Source organism: Pleurodeles waltl, chromosome 1_1, assembly GCF_031143425.1.
Source record: "Pleurodeles waltl isolate 20211129_DDA chromosome 1_1, aPleWal1.hap1.20221129, whole genome shotgun sequence".
In the NCBI taxonomy this organism is placed as follows: domain Eukaryota; kingdom Metazoa; phylum Chordata; class Amphibia; order Caudata; family Salamandridae; genus Pleurodeles; species Pleurodeles waltl.
Window position 1 is genome coordinate 566,688,272 of NC_090436.1, and position 16,331 is coordinate 566,704,602.

General features: G+C 46.0%; 1 protein-coding gene across 1 annotated transcript in view; it reads left to right on the forward strand.

Moving 5' to 3' along the window:
• Window positions 1–16,331, forward strand: part of PPIP5K2 (diphosphoinositol pentakisphosphate kinase 2) — a 1,112,711-nt gene that overhangs the window by 265,381 nt on the left and 830,999 nt on the right. The window contains exon 14 of the mRNA XM_069226183.1: window positions 1,691–1,776. Coding sequence (XP_069082284.1) covers window positions 1,691–1,776 — 86 coding nt within the window. The remainder of the gene's footprint in view (window positions 1–1,690; window positions 1,777–16,331) is intronic.

Below are 16,331 nucleotides of genomic sequence, written 5' to 3' on the forward strand. Positions count from 1 at the left end.
CTTCAAAAATGTGGCCAAAACCTAGGAAAAAACTCAATGTGCATATAAATGTTCATGGATGTTGGGATTGAAAAATTATAATTGTGCTCATCTTCTTTGAATGCACATAGCATTTGACACACCTGTAGTGGAAACAGTGATTTTATAGTACCTCTGTCTAAGATATAAAGATGTATCTTTGCCTTGTTATTGGTTGTACATAAATTGTACAGAATTATTTATTTTATGCTGAACGTAAAATCGCACTGCCCTTAAAAATGAATCATGAATCCCATCACAGATATAGGATTGAAGGGCTTGATTTCTCTGTGAGATCTGGAATAATGTGTAATAGGCCTTTACTATAAAATGCAACAAAGTTGCAAAATACATTAGCATTTGGAGCAGAGCCATCAATTTGTGTTGTTTATAAAAGTGGCGTCTTTATGAGTAACATCTCACCCATGGCCTCTTACCATCCATCCACTGCTTTGTTATTCTGAGCTAGCACTTTCTAATGCTTCCATGTTTTTCTGGCATTTCTTACACCTTTCTTTTAAGTAATGGGTTCTTATAGACTATTTCTATTGTCATTATTTTATTACTGTAATTATTTCATATCTTGCTCGGGATACTGTCATTGCTATATTTGATTGGAACTATACGTATACCCCGTTGTTCATTTATATATGGTGTATTATTTTGTATTTGTCTCCACTTAAAAGAACACTTTTTATGCTTAATACTTACCCCGTGATAATGTATTATGTCTGACTATGACACATGAAAATGATTAATGGTGAGGAAGTGAATATTTTATACCTGCATGCTCATAAGAAGCAAAAGCATTAAGATGGATCTACCAGCTTCCTCATGGATCCCAGTACTCTGCCTTCTCCTGTTGATAAATGGAACTATTCTCAAAATTTAGAAAGCCATTAGAGGCCTGACTGCAATGAAGAACAGTAATAGTCAATGTAGTGTTAGGTTAGACGACCTCCTTCATCTAATGTCACTCCAACAAGATCTGGACCCTTGAAAAATGAAGATTCAACAGACTACTCGGCCTTGTGGAAAAAGGAAAAAAGGCAACTGAGCATTAAAAATGCATCTCACACTTCCTCACACTCATCTCTTCCAGCACCTATTTGATAAATATAAGCTGATTGAGATGTGAACCTGGCATTCGATAGTCTGGTTTTGATTTTGAATTTAAGGGAAAGCTTATAAAAGTGCAGTGGTATAGTATCGTATTCCGTGATTGTTTCTACAGACCTTGTAAATGCTTCCATTCTTCTCCATTTGAAAAACTAAAAAGTTTGAAAAGCTGTTGCCAAGTGAGGTCACATTTGAAGGCAAAGTAAAATGGAGGTTAAGCATTTCTGGCTTGCCTCCCAACTTTCGTGTTAATGAAATCTAGACCTGTGATTTAAAACATTTGCAAATCATAGTCTACGCAAAAAGGGCAATGTGTAATGCCAGTCACCATCTTCAGTTTTGCAGCATGTTGCAGAAATGTTAGGAATTAGAAGAGAACTTGTAACATTAGTGGAACATTTTTGCAAATCTTAGTCTTTTGAAAATGAAAAGCTTTTGTCCCATTTTTCAATTTACATATTTGTTCTAGTTCTGCATTTTATTTGTGTATGAATTACTTGTTAAAATTTCACAGATTAAAAGCCAGTGTTCTGTTTCATTTTGTGTTTGTTAGGTATGGACATTTTTCAGGAATTAATCGTAAAGTCCAGTTGACCTACCTCCCTCATGGTTGTCCAAAGACTTCAAGTGAAGAGGAAGGTACGACTGAATATTCTCTTTCAAGCAAATAGTGTTTATGGCCAAGTTATCTTATGAGGCACTGTTGTTTGGTTATTTTCTCTCCTGTACATCTATATGCCCTAGTAACTTGTTCATTTGTTTCGCTAGATCTCTAGGTGTTGTCACTAAGGAATGTCCTGCTGTCATGCAATAGCAATAAAGAGAAAGGTTGAGCAGATGATCAAATCTGATTGGCACACTCGGTCCTAGTCCTGCCCACATATCCTCAAGCCTTCCACTCTTTATAGTTTTTCTAAACTTGACTGATACAGAAATGCATACATGTTGATTTGAACTGCTTTTACAAACCGCTTTATAATTTGTACAGGACTGTGAGCATGCTTACTAACTTCGACTTATAATTAAGCAAACAAGACAGTCCTATGACCAAGTTCATGCTTGCAGAGGTATTTTAATAATATGTGTTTAGTCAACTCCAGGCTGACCTTGAACAATATGGCTTTCGTTCTGGTTTATAACCAGGCATGGATCTGAAACTGCACTGAGTGTGAAATTAAGAATTTTAGATGACTGCTGAGGGACTAGCGACCATACTGGTCTTTATCGAAGGAAGCTGACTCTTTTTATACTGTATCAAAATGAGATATAGTGCGCACAGAGGCTAAAGTAGATAATACTAATGCTCTCTTTTGTGGTAGTGTGGTCAAGCAGTTAGGCTTATCGGAGGGTAGTGCAAAGCATTTGCTGTACATGCACAGGCAATAAATGAAGCACACACTCAGTGACTAACTCCAGGCCAGTGGTTTTTATATAGCAAAAATATACTTTGTTACTTTATTCTAGAACCACAAGATTCAAGTTGCAGGAAAGTGCATTTGCAAGTAAGTATCCAACATATGTATCAATACCACTTTGTTTCAATTATGCAAGTGATATGGTTTTTGAATAGATAGCAATAATCTGTTTTAAAATTTGACAGTGCAATATTCAGACCAGTACAGTTCTAGGGGGGAGAAAAGTTAGCACAGATTCAAGGTAAGTACAAGACTTACAGTTCCAGTCTCCGGGAGTTAGGATGTCCACAGGTTGGGGTTCAAGTTAATCCCAAACACACACCACCAGCAACACAGGGCTGGTCGGGTGCAGAGGTCAAAGTTGAGGTCAATTTAATATGGGCTCCTATGGAGACTGGGGGCACTCAGAATCAGGCCTGCTTGCAGGTAAGTATCTGTGTCTTCAGAGGACAGACCTAGGGGTGCAGAATGGACAGGATTCGCAGATCCATGGCGATTCTGGAGTCCTTTGCTGGGGTTTATTTCTAAACAAAGCTGCTGTCCACGTGAGATGTTGGTCCTCTGGGGTGCATTCACTCCTCTTGAGGCTTTTAAGAGGTCGCTGGTCCTGCAGGATGCATCCCCTTTTGTTTGCAGGGCTTCAGAAGCTGGAGACAGGATTGCAGGGCTGAGGCCAAGTCAGTTGGTGCCTTCAATCGTCTCTGTTGGGGGTCAAATTAGCAGTCCTTCTTGCTTTCTTTCTTCTTCTTGAGGTCACCAGGATTTTGACGAGCTAGAGTCAGGAGCAGTAGCAAATGGCTGCTTTTCCTGAGGATAACTACACCTTTCCAGTGTCCGCTCCCTTTGGAGATGGGGACACAAACCTAACCCTCTTGGTCCCTGTCCTCCAAAACAAGATGGAGCATTTTGCAAGGAGTGGGGGTCACTTTAGGAGTGGTCCCAGCAGAAGTGGTCACTCCTTGTTTTCCCTAATTTTCCTGCTGGACTTGCTACCAAAAGTGGGGCTTTGTCCAGGGGGTGGGCATCTCCACTAGCTGGAGTGCCCTGGGAACTGTAACAAGAGGCCTTAGCCTTAGAGGCTCACTGCCAGGTGTTACAATTCCTGCAGGGGGAGGTGTGAAGCACTTCCACCCAGTGCAGGCTTTGTTTCTGGCCAGAGAGAGCACAAAGGCTCTCACCCCATGTGGTCAGAAACTCATCTGGAAGTGGCAGACTGGCACAGACTGATCAGAACTGCTTTAGAAGTTTGGCTAAAATACAGGGGGCATCTCTAGGATGCCCTCTGGGTGCATTTTTCAATAAATCCAACACTGGCATCAGTGTGGGTTTATTGTGATGGGAGGTTTGATACCTAACTTCCCAGACTTCAGTGAAGCCATTATGGAGCTGTGGTGTTCATAATGACAAACTCTCAGCCCATGTACTTTATATGACAACACTGCACTTACAAGGTCTGAGAATGGACCTAGACACTGTAGGGGCATATTGCCCATGCAGCTATGTCCTCACCTGTAGTATAGCACACCCTGCCTTAGGGCTGTAAAGCCTGATAGAGGGGTGACTTATCTATGCCACAGGCAGTGGTTTGTGGGCATGGCACCCTGAGAAGGGTGCCATGTTGATTTGGTCTTTTCCAAAGCAGAGGGCATGTTGGATTATACCACTTTGCAGATCCATGGGTTTTATGAATCGGTTATTAGCCCTTAGGATTTGTAAATCAAATCCCACGAGTCTGTGGTATGCGTAGTGGCAACATTTCTGGAGGCAATCTGGCACATCAGATGTAAATCTTTGGAGTGTAATTTATAACTGCACTTTGATAGTTACATTTTTTATATATAATTCATGAATATTAGCATACAAATGAGAATAGGAGGTGTGTTGTCCTCCTGAAGTCTTGTTATATAACTGGGCTATAATTCTCAAATGTATCAAAGTGTTTTGTAAATGTGCTTTTATGGTATTTTATTTTTACCAAAATAAAAATAAACTTGACCTGACTTGACTTAACTGATTTGGTCTTTTTCTCCCCACCAACACACACCAGCTGCAAAGGCAGTGTACATGTGCTTGGTGAGGGGTTTCCCTGGGTGGCATAATACATTTCACCTGGGTCAGAACATCACCCTGCACACTTTCTTTGCTCCACCGCATCCCTTTAAAGAAGAGGAGCGACTCCACCAGCTGGATCCAAAAAGAGCGTTGTTGTTCTACCTTGACCACACAAAAGAGTTCCAGGTGGATGACTAACTCTTTGTGGGGTAGGTGGGAGCAAAGAAAGGTGGGGCAGTGCAGAAGCAAACCATTTCCCGCTGGGTCGTTCTCTGCATTTAGATCTGCTATGCAATGGTCAAGAAGCAGCCTCCTGAGGGCTTGAGAGCTCATTCCACCAGTGGAAAGGCTGCTACCACTGTGTTAGCATGAGGTGGTCCAGTCCTGAACATCTGTCAGGCAGTGATGTGGGTGTCCGTGCAAACGTTTGCGAGACATTACTGCCTGGACAATCGGGTCCGAATAGACAGGCACTTTGCCCATTCGGTCCTACAGGATTTTTAGTGTGAGATGATCTTTCCGCAGCCCATCGCCAGGAGGTTATTGCTTGCGTATCTATTCCAAAGGTAAGGAATCTGCAACTAGAAATCTCTATCAGATGAACAAGTTACTTAACTTTTGTAACGCATTATCTGGTAGAGACTCTATCAAGCTCCAGATTCCTTACACCACAGGCAAACTGTTAGTTCTTTCCATGGCTCTGATTTTCTGGTGCATAAGTTTGTGGAAAAGGAACTGACGGATGCACGCCTGGTTCGTGCCTTTATTGGTGACCATGACGTCACAGATGGCTCCAACAATGCCGATGACGCCACGCGGATCTGAACGACGCCACCGAATGGCATGCGCAAGGGTATTTCTCTGTAAAAATTCTGGATTCCAAGCTGACGCCAGGAAATTCTAAAGGTAAGGAATCTGCAGCTAGAGTTTCTTCCAGATAATGCGTTACCGAAGGTAAGTAACTTGTTCTTCTCAAGCTCTGGCTCGACAAGCCCAGTTTGCAGTGGAAGAGGCCGCAAGGAGAGCGCGATGCATGGTCATTGCTATAGCAAGAAGATCCTGTCAGGTGTAATGGGGCGTTGTTTGGTGGGGAATCGCATTGAGAGTCACAGCGGGCTGTTGACGCTATAGCGCAAAGTGCCGCTCTCACGTTGCCAGTCGTTGCTGGTGGCTGATGTTCTACAGAGTCAGGTTCGCCAGAGCTTTGCATTGGCGTTCGTCGTGGGTGCAAGATCATGCACAAATGAGTCAGTTCGCAAAGATCCCAAAATGTTAATATTTCACCTTTTTCTTCAGAGTAGTGTTCTTTGATGCCAGCCAAGGGTACAGGTTATGATGGAAGTACCAATTGAGTATCAGGTACTCAGTCTAGCAAATGCCAGCAGGACTCAGGCAGGTCCAGTTGCAGCAGGCCAGCTGGGAAGTTGGAGGGAGGCCCCTGAAGATTGTTGTGTTCCTGTAGCTCAAAACAGGATGTCGGCCAACTGATTTTAGGAGCCCCTCTGGTTTGTGTGGGATTAAAGGAGTCTTCCTTCTCAGAGAGCAGAGCAGGCCTCAAGCAGCAGGGCAGTCCTCTGGCAGCAGGGCAGTTTTTCTTCTGGAATGTCCACATGTCCAGGAGGGTACTGAAGAGTGGGTCTCAGGGTCCTATTCTTATACCTGGCACCAGCTTTGAAATGGAGTAAAATTCTGGAATCTCCAACCCCCACCACAAATGCTTCTGAAACTCCCTTCCTCTCTCCCCAGGCTCCTAGTGTGAAGTGACTTTGTAAGTGTGCTGAGGCAGCACCTTTAAAATGTAAGTAGGGCAGGGAACAGCTTCACCCCTTTCATCCTGGCAGGATGGCCCTTCCTGCCAACATCTATTCCTCCTTTGTCTTACTGTCTGACAGGAATACACAAAGGCCAACTGCTAACTCCACTTATTCATGTGACTCAGAACACAGGTTGCAGGCACCAAATTGTAAGGACAAAAAAATGACAACTTTCTAAAAGTGGCATTTTCAGATTTGTGGCTTCAAATCTATATTTATCATTAAAGAGGATTTTAAATTACAACTTTGTTGAGTGTAAACATTACATAACTGATCTCAATTAAAAGTTATCACTAATTAAATGTAATAAGGTTACTTAATGTTATTGTCTGAGAGAGTTTCCCTCAAAAGAGTGAAAGACGAATTTTTGAATTTTTCACTACAAGGACATGTAAAATTTTAAAGTACTTGCCCAACATTTTAAGTATACCACACCCTGCCCTTTGATCTGTTTAGGGCATCTCTTAAGGGTGACATTTATATATATTTAAAAGCAGGTTTTAGGCCTGACAGGAGATATATTTGCCAGGTCTAATTGGCAGTTCAAAACTACACACAATCTGTAATGTCAGGCCTAAGGCATGTTTTTAAGGGCTACTTAAGTGGTTAGCACAATAAGCGTGGCAGGCCCATTAGGAGCATTTAATTTACAGGCCCTGGGTATAGGTAGTAACACTTTACCAGGGACTTTATGCCAATTAGATGAAAGCCAAACTTGCCTTTTGAACAGGAGAGAGAACAACCACTTTAGCACTGGTTAGTAGTGGTAAAATGCACAGCATCATGACGAACATGCATGCCTCGTGATTCATAGCAGCCACTCTTAATTTGACATTCAAACGTGGTGGACAGCCATTTTAGAATGGTAAAAGTTATTTATTTAAAACAAATGTGAAAAGTACGTTCAGGTCAGGGCAAAACTGCAAGCAAGCATCCTGATAACCCTTTGCAACTGCTGGGTCCCTTGGGATGGGGAAGGCAGATGTAGAAGCTTGAGGGAGTTTAAATACCTGCCCTCCTATGGCGTCAGTGCTTTTAAAATAATGTCCCTCACCCCAAGTCCACAATAAAAGGATACAATGCATCCATTCAGAACACTAAGAGACCAAAATGCTCCCATGTGAGACAAACATGAGAACAGGAACGAAAGCTGTCAAACCAAGAACAGATATAGCTAAGGTAAACAACAAACCCATACAATCATGAGCTTTGGCTTGTACTTCCATTTTCATAGTTTTGTATTGTTGAACCATTCCAAGCATTAGCATATGGATCTGATAGAGACTCTTAGTTGCAGATTCCTTACCTTAGAATTCAGACTGGATCCGGAGATTTTATTTTGTTCAGTTCCCCTCCGTGCTGTCTGGTGGCATTGGTTGACTCCGCGGGTGCCATTGGCGTTGTGGTGCTCATGTTGCGGTTGTATAGAGGCACACCACCCCAGTGCGCTGACACCAGTTCTTTTCTTTCCACGCCAGCCTACGCTCAGATCTGGAGAAGAGCTACCCATAGTGATTTTTAGATTAGCTGCAACACTTTTGTTGGATACTTTTTGATGACTTTTGAAAGATCGGTTTTAAACTCTGTGATTCCTGTCACCGAATGATTCTCGTCTGCCTTTGGTGTCTGGAGCACGACAACGACCCAAAGTCGTGCTCCGAGTGTCCAGCCATGAACCCAAAGGCTTAGGAGCGGTCCCTGAAGCTCATGGCGGCCCGGCACCCCTTCCAGTCTCGTTTTGAGAGGAAGGTCACAGGACCGCTCGTGGAGTCATCACCACTCCTCTTCTTCCAAGTCATGGGGATGATCGGGTCACAAAAGAAAGAAGATGAAGATGGCCAAACGTTCTTCGACTTCACCTCGTCACTCGGACGACGCGACCCGGGAACAGCGTTGATGCTCTGGGACTCTGCCTCCGTCTGGGTCAGGTCTGCGCCTCCCTGACTTTCCGAGAGCCGGTGCCACCCCTGCCCAGTTGAAAGAGTTTTATGAGGCCATGTGCCTCATCTTTAGACAGACTGACCTGTCCTCGGCCCAGGCGAGTCAGTGAGGACCCCCTCGGGCTCCACGCTGGCGGCTTCGGCCTCGGTTGTACCGACGCCAGTCGTGCCAGCGCATTCTTCGCCGGCGCCAGTACAGACGTTGACGTTCCTGACGCCGGTTGAGCCCACAATTAACGTAGATCCTACACTTATCCCCGATGACCTGGAGCCAGAATGACATGCTTGATGCAGATTCTGTTTTCCATGGGTTCTCCTAGGCCCAGGGCAGATCCAGACCCTTCTTTCTATGGGTATGGATATGTGAATAGTGTAGTTGGGTCACTTGGACCTCTTAGAATCCCAGCTTGACCCTGACATGGACTGGCTTCAGAATTTGAGGGACGCTAGCGGACTAGATACCTCTCCTGATGCTGGCATCCTTTCTCCCCCTGCTGTAGCTATGGAGCTGCATACTCCATGGTGGTAAGAAGGGCTGCTGAAGTTTTGGACCTCGAGCGTCCTTCTGTGGAGGCCAGGACTAACCTCCTGACTGAGGTGCTTCAGCCTGGGGCTTCCAATTTGGAACCCCTCCTTCCTTTTAATGAGGCCCTTATGGATGTTCTACTGGGTACCTAGTCTAAACCCAGCACAGGGGCTCATGTGACTAGGATGGTTGCCCTCTGCCCCAAATTTCCTGACCCAACATCCTACACCTGAGAGCCTTGTGATCCAGGCTTCTTTATCACCTGGTGCATTCCCTTCCGCTCCCCCAGATAGGGAATCAAAAAGACTGGATAACCTTGGGAAGAAAATAATTTCTTTTGCCAGTCTAGTGGTGCATGCCTTTTGGACCTACACTCCCATACTCTCTGGGATACAGTTGTGCAGGTGCTGCCTTGAGTCCCGAAGGAGGCCCGGGTCGTTCTCTCACAAGATGTTACTGACGGGACAGATGCAGCAAAGTTCACGATTCATTGTAGACTGGATAAGACTGACTCACTAGGTTGCATCGACAGTGGCCTTAGGGCGCCACACTGGTTGAGGACGTCTGGCTTTTCAGGGGATGTCCAGCAATCTCTAATGGACATGCCCTTTGATGGCACCCGTCTCTTCGGAGACAAAGCGGACTAAGCGCTCGAGTGATTTAGGGACTCCCGGGCTACGGCTCGGTCCCTTGGCCTCGTATCTGCTCCTCGCCCCGCAGGTCCCCTTTTGCCCCTTTCATGGCTACCGAAGGGGCACCTAGCTGCTTTCATTTACACTCGGCCACCCGACCTGTGGATACTTCACAGCCTCTGCGCAGACGCAGGATCCCACGTGCTTGTGGATCAGGGAGCCAGCGGTCCACCCAGTCCACCCCGCCCTCTCCACTGCCTCCAAGCCTTCGTAGTCCGTTGGAACATCTTGGACCAATTGGCGGCAGGATTTGCCATCACCTGCCCCACTGGGAATCCATCACCACGGACAGGTAGGTGTTGGAGATTATCCGAAGGGGCAGCTCACTCCACTATGAGACTTTCCCTCCGACCATGCCACCATCATTCAATTATCTGTCGGAGGATCATTTCGCACTTCTCTGCGAGGAAGTAGAGCATCTCTAGGCCAAGGGTGCCATAGAGAGGATCCATGCAACAGCGGTAGGTCATTGTTGTTATTCCTGCTACTTTCTGGTACCCAAAAAGGACATGGGCCTTTATCTTATCCTAGATCTCCAGTCCCTGAATCTCTCCCTAAAGAAGGAGAAGTTCAAAATGCTAACTCTAGCTCAGGTCCTGTCTGTCCTGGACCCTGGAGGCTGGATGGTACTGTTGGACTTGCAGGACACCTATTTCCACATTCCTGTCCTGCCGGCCCACAGACGTTACTTGCGATTCATGATAAGTCATGAGCACTTTCAGTTCATAGCACTCCCTTTCGGCCTTACCAGTGCTCCTTGGGTGCTCACAAAAGTGATGGTAGTGGTTGCAGCTCATGTGCGCAGGTTAGAGGTTTCAGTCTTCCCCTACCTGGATGATTAGCTGTTAAAGGCAAACTTGCCGCAGGCTTTCATCTCCCACCTCCAGACTACAGCAAACCTCCTGCCTTCGCTGGGGCTCACTATAAACATGCCAACACACCTGACTCCCGCTCAGATGCTTCCTTTCATGGGAGCTGTTCTGCACACAGTGCACTTTCCGACTTATTCTCCCGAAAAGCAAGTCCTGGATGTTTGGGCTATGATCTCGATGTTTCAGCTTCTATCCTGGATTTTGGTGAGAATGACTGAGGCTGCTGGGCCTCATGGTCTCCTGCATCCTGCTGGTCCAGCATGTCAGATGGCATATGCGGGCTCTGCAGTGGGACCTGAAGTACCAATGGGCGCCGCATTAGGGGAATCTCTATGACAAGGTCCAGATCTCGGAAGGGACTGCACTAGATCTGCAGTGGTAGCTATTGAATCCAGATTGGGTCAACGGCAGATATCTCTTCCTTCCCCAACCAGATCTCACAGTAGTGACAGATGCGTCTCTCCTGGGATGGGGCGGCCACATGGGGAAAGGCAGAGATCAAAGGCCTCTGGTCTCCGGCGGAGTCCAGGCTCTCCATCAACCTTTCGGAGCTCCAGGGGATCTGACTTGCATTGAAAACATTCCTTCCCTCTCTCAAAGGGAAAGTGGTGCAGGTGTCCACCGACAACACCACCTCACATGTGGTACTGCAACAAGCAGGGTGGAGTGGGGTCGTAGACCCTCTGTCAAGAGGCTCTTTGCCTCTGGACATGGCTGGAACATCAGGCCATTTCACTCGTGGTTCAACATCTGGCGGGCTGTCTGAACGCTAGAGCAGACAAACTCAGCTGTCGATGCATAGTCGATCACGAAAGGCATCTCCACCCAGAGGTGTCGCAAGGTCTCTTTCAGCAGTGGCTTAGATCTGTTCACGTCCACAGAGAGCGTGCAATGTAAGCTGTTTGGCATGTTGGAGTTTCCAAGTCGGCACTCGCTCAGTGACGCTTTTCGTCATGATTGGAACTCTGGGCCTCCTTTACTCCTTCCAGCCAATACCACTTCTGCCCAGAGTTCTGAAGAAGATCAGGCATGACTGGGCCCAAGTAATCCTGGTGGCTCCAGACTGGGCACGAAGAGTCTGGTATCCCAAGCTATTGAGCATGGCCATCGATCCTCCAATGAGACTGCCCCTTCTGGAGGAACTTCTGTCGCAGCAGCAAGAGACGGTCCTTCACCCGGACCTCTTCTGTCTCCACCTCCTTGCGTGGAGATTGAGTGGCAGCAATTGATAGCTTTTGATCTTCTGCCCGAAGTCTGTGTTGTTAACTTGTCGGCCAGGCGTCCCTCCACCAAAACGGTATATACCTGTCGTTGGAACAAATTTATGGCATGGTGTATCAAAAAGTCTGTTGACCCCCTTTTTGCACCTCTTTCGGAGGTTCTCCTCTTCATTCTCTCCCTTGCCCAGCAGGGCTCTGCTGTGGGCACCCTCAAGGGTTATTTGTCTGCCATCTCTGGCTTTCTAAGTCTGCCAGTCCAACCTGATCATATCTCCCATTGTTAGGAGGTTTCTGAAATGACTCTCCCACATGTTCCCTCCTATCCCGCTTATAATGCCTCAGTGGTATTTTAACTTGATCCTCACATATCTTAGGTGTGCTCCTTTTGAGCCGCTCCACAACTGTTCCCTGCGGCTCTTGACTCTTAAACTGCCTTCTTGATTGTCATCACGTCTGCTCGCAGAGTGAGTGATCTCCAGGCTCTCTTTCCGAAGCCACCTTTTCTAGCTGTCCATCCTGACAAAGTGGTGCTTCGTACCAGGGCTTTCTTCCTTCCCAAAGTGATTACACCTTTTCATGCAGGCCAGTCAATCACCTTGCATACTTTTAAGGCACCCCCACATCCCTCTCATGAGGAGGAGAGACTCCACAGTCTGGATCCAAAAAGAGCGTTGGCATTCTACCTTAATCATACCAAAGATTTCTGGGTGGATGATCAACTCTTTGTGGGTTATGTGGGTGCGAAGACAGGAATGGCGGTGCAGGAGAGGATCATCTTGCGATGGGTAGTGCTCTGCATCAAGATGTGCTGCGCTTTGGCGAAAAAGCAACCCACTGAGAGTTTGCGTGCTCATTCCACCAGAGCAACTGCTGCTACCACAGCGTTAGCACGCAGAGTTCCAGTCCTGGATATCTGCCAGACAGTGACCTGGGCATCCCTGCACACATTCACTAAACATTACTGCCTGGATAGTCAGGTCCGTGGTGATGGATATTTTGGCCGTTCAGTCCTGCAGGACTTTTTGGTGTAATCTTAGTTCGCAGCCTACCACTGGAGATGATATTGCTCGGGTATCTATTCTAAGGTAAGGAATCTGCAAATAGAAGCCTCTATCAAATGAACAAGTTACTACCTTAGCTAACAATATATCTGGTAGAGACATATTCTAGCAGCGGATTCCTTACCGACCCGCCCATTCTTCTGCTCTGCGAACTGATTTCTAGGGACAGGAACTTTCCATGCTCAGTGTTCTTCATAGCTCCATGCTACTGTTGTGGAAAGTTGTGAAAGGAAACTGACATCCGTTCGCCGGGGTGGCACCTATATATTACTACGACCTCATCACAGCGACTACGAAGCCAGTGACTCCAGCGGAGTCAAACAAAGCCACCTGATGGTGCGCAAGGGTACTGCTCGAAGAAAGATCTCCGGATCCAGTCTGATCCCTGGTGGAAATTCTAAGGTAAGGAATCTGCAACTAGAATATGTCTCTACCTGATCTATCGTTACCGAAGGTAAGTAACTTGTTCTTTTGGAGATATATAAGCAGACCCACTTATTCCTCATTGGGATTACCTAGGTTCAATAATGTCACAGTGGCCTGCTTCTTATGTGGATAATGTGGCTGTGAGAAGATTTTTTTATGGCTCCTAAAGGTAAATGCGCTTTTTCAACACTCACGCCATTCCAGGGGTTAAGCAGGGCTTTCGAGCCACATTCTTCAACAGAGAAATCATCTGTGACAGTGGCCCTGAACTGGTGGCAAGATACCCATAGACCAACAAACATCCCACCTATATTTCATTTACTATTCTTTCTGCTTTGTCAAATTAATGTTAGTAGTTAGTAAAATTCTTAAATGCCTTTTCACTGGTTGGTTGGAGTTTATTTTTTAATAAAGAAGTTTTTATTGTTTTGGGAAAAATTAGGAAATAAATGTACATCATATACAAATGCTGAAACAACATTAACATAATGGATTGCTCCAAACAACATATATTGAATACTTTAGGCACTCGGTCATGATCAACCCAGTCCACCTGAAACATAGTGCATGATATTTGTGTCTCCCACTGGTAGGAAGAGGCTTGGTCTCGGACTCACGCATGCCCGCACACACGGAGAATAATCTGAGTCGAGTGCTCCAACCATGTGCTGAGCTCTGCTTTACTCTAGTCTCCCGCCGAGGCCTCCCACTTCCCTCATATTTTGTCGTATTTACTTGGACATCCCCTGGCCTCGTAAAGGTTGGTTGGAGGTTAAAGACCATATGTGTAGCCAATTGGCATGTACCACTTTGTCCTTTATTTATGACTTCAGCGTATAGTTGGACCACATGCATGCCACAATGCTAACCAACTACAGATCTAACTAAATATATGTATATACTAAAATTCAGCTAAGTGCGCTTTACAACTATATGGGTCACACACTCAATATTTTATTCATCCATAACATTTAACATGTAAATTATAAGATCCAGTTGAGATCTGTTGGGGCCACTCATTCATTGATGATCTCCTCATGAGCTGCTGGTACCACCTATCCCACCTAAGGGGCAAGGCCATCGACTTGTAATTGTCAGTGATGGAAAGTCCAATGCTGTTATGTGGATGCCAATGGCTTAACTGACAGTACGAAATAAACAAAACGTCTTACAAGATCTGCAAATATGACCAGCAGTAAGTCATATTGAGAGCAAACAGAATCTTTGTTGCCAAACTCATTATTGACGGAACTAAAGAACATTTTAGCAGCTATCCTAAACAATGTGTGTATTAATAGCTTCCTAAAGTGCAATAAATTGCCAATATTATTTGAAGAATTCTGTAATCTTTCACATAGGTCATTTACATACATATAATTCTAACTTAATTTGTGATCTATTCATTGTATTATGGTTATTTATAAACAACCATTAAAGTGACTTTTGTGCACATTAGAAAATGCTAAAGGTAACATCATCTGATAGAGACTTCTAGCTACAGATTCTTTACCTTACCGGAGGCGGAGGCCTAGACTGGATCTAGAATTTTCTTTTAAGCAATCCCCTTGTGCACTGACAAGTGGTGTCTTTAGGCTCCTCAAGGCGTTGTTGTTGTCTGCGCTGAAAGTGACGTGCACAGTGCCTATATAGGTGTCATCCCAGCGCACTGGACTCAGTTGGTTCTTTTCCGCACTATACGGATCGAGCTCTCTTCAGTCACGTTTTAAATTACTTATTTCGACGTCTTGTTGAATTGTAGTGTGCCTTTTTCCCCCATTTTGTGTTTGGAGATCTCCCCGAGGCAGCCCACAGAGGTTCAAGCCTTGTGGTACCTGTCATTGACAGATGTTGGTGACAGACCCCCACTTGGTGTGTCTGTGGTGCCTGCAGAGGGACCACAACTCCGTGTGGTGTGCAGAGTGTAAGACCATGAACCCCAAGGCCATCCTCAAGTGGGCAGTGAAGCATTTGGCCACTCGTCATGGAACTCTCTGCCACTCTGTCTGGTTTGCATGAGAGGTCTCAGGACCGCTCCTGAAGTCTCTCACTTTGGTCCTCGTCGTACTCGAGGACTTCTTCATATAAATCTCATAAGAAGAAGTTGAAGTGTTGTTCAACTTCTTCACGTTAATCCCATTCTTCGGATGATGTGAGAGAATAACACCACTAATCCCAACTTTGCTCGCAGGTGCTTCCTGTGCAGCTGGCATCGGAAACTGGGTCCTCTCCCACTTTCCAGAATTTCCTGGAACTGGAGCAACCCCCACCCAGCTCCAAGAGTTTTCAGGCTATTTACCTCATTTTTTGGACATCACACCCCCCTTGAGCACCTTTGGGTCCACCCTGGTGCCAGTTGAACCCTTAGGATCTGTTGGTGATTCAGATTGGCCCTAGCCACGACTTTGCGACCACCTCTGGGGGCTGTTCCAGTGGAGTAGTTCCCAGCATCCCGATGCCGTTTGACAGCGTCAAACCCATAGTGATATCTGACTCCACTGGAGCCAGACCATTGTTGTACGACATTGGTTCCAGCACCTACCAGGCCCATATGGCCTGAATTGGAGACAGAGCCCTATTTCACTGAAGGGCTTACTGAGGAACACGACTGGAGGAGGATCTGAGCATCTTACACTATACATATATTACCCACTAAGCAGTATCCATGACCGATGAGGACCTGGCTGATGCAAGTGGTCTGGACACCTCACCAGACACTTGCCACCTCTTTCCTTCCTCAGTGGCTACAGAGAAAGGGGCTTCCTTTGCGATGGCGTTCCAGAAGGTGGCTGGGATCCTGCACCTACAGCTGCCCAACTTTCAAAACTAATGTCTTGACAGATGTGCTTCAGCCTGGGGTATCCCCATCAGAACCCTTTACTACCCTTCAGTGAAGCCCTCACTAATGTCCTGCTTAGGGCCTGGGCCAAGCCCTGCACAGGCATTCCTGTGCACAGGACCATTACTTGTCGCTATCGCCCTGCTCCTTGGGACTCAATCTTCCTTCCCCCCTCACCCTTCCCCTGAGAGCCTGGTGGTGCAGGCATCAACTTCCTGAATCAGTTTCGGCACGCTCCCTAACACACCACCAGATAGGGACTCCAAGAGCCTGGATACCTTCAGTAAGGGGATATTCACTTTCACCATCCTGACACTGTGATCCATGAAGACTGCATGCT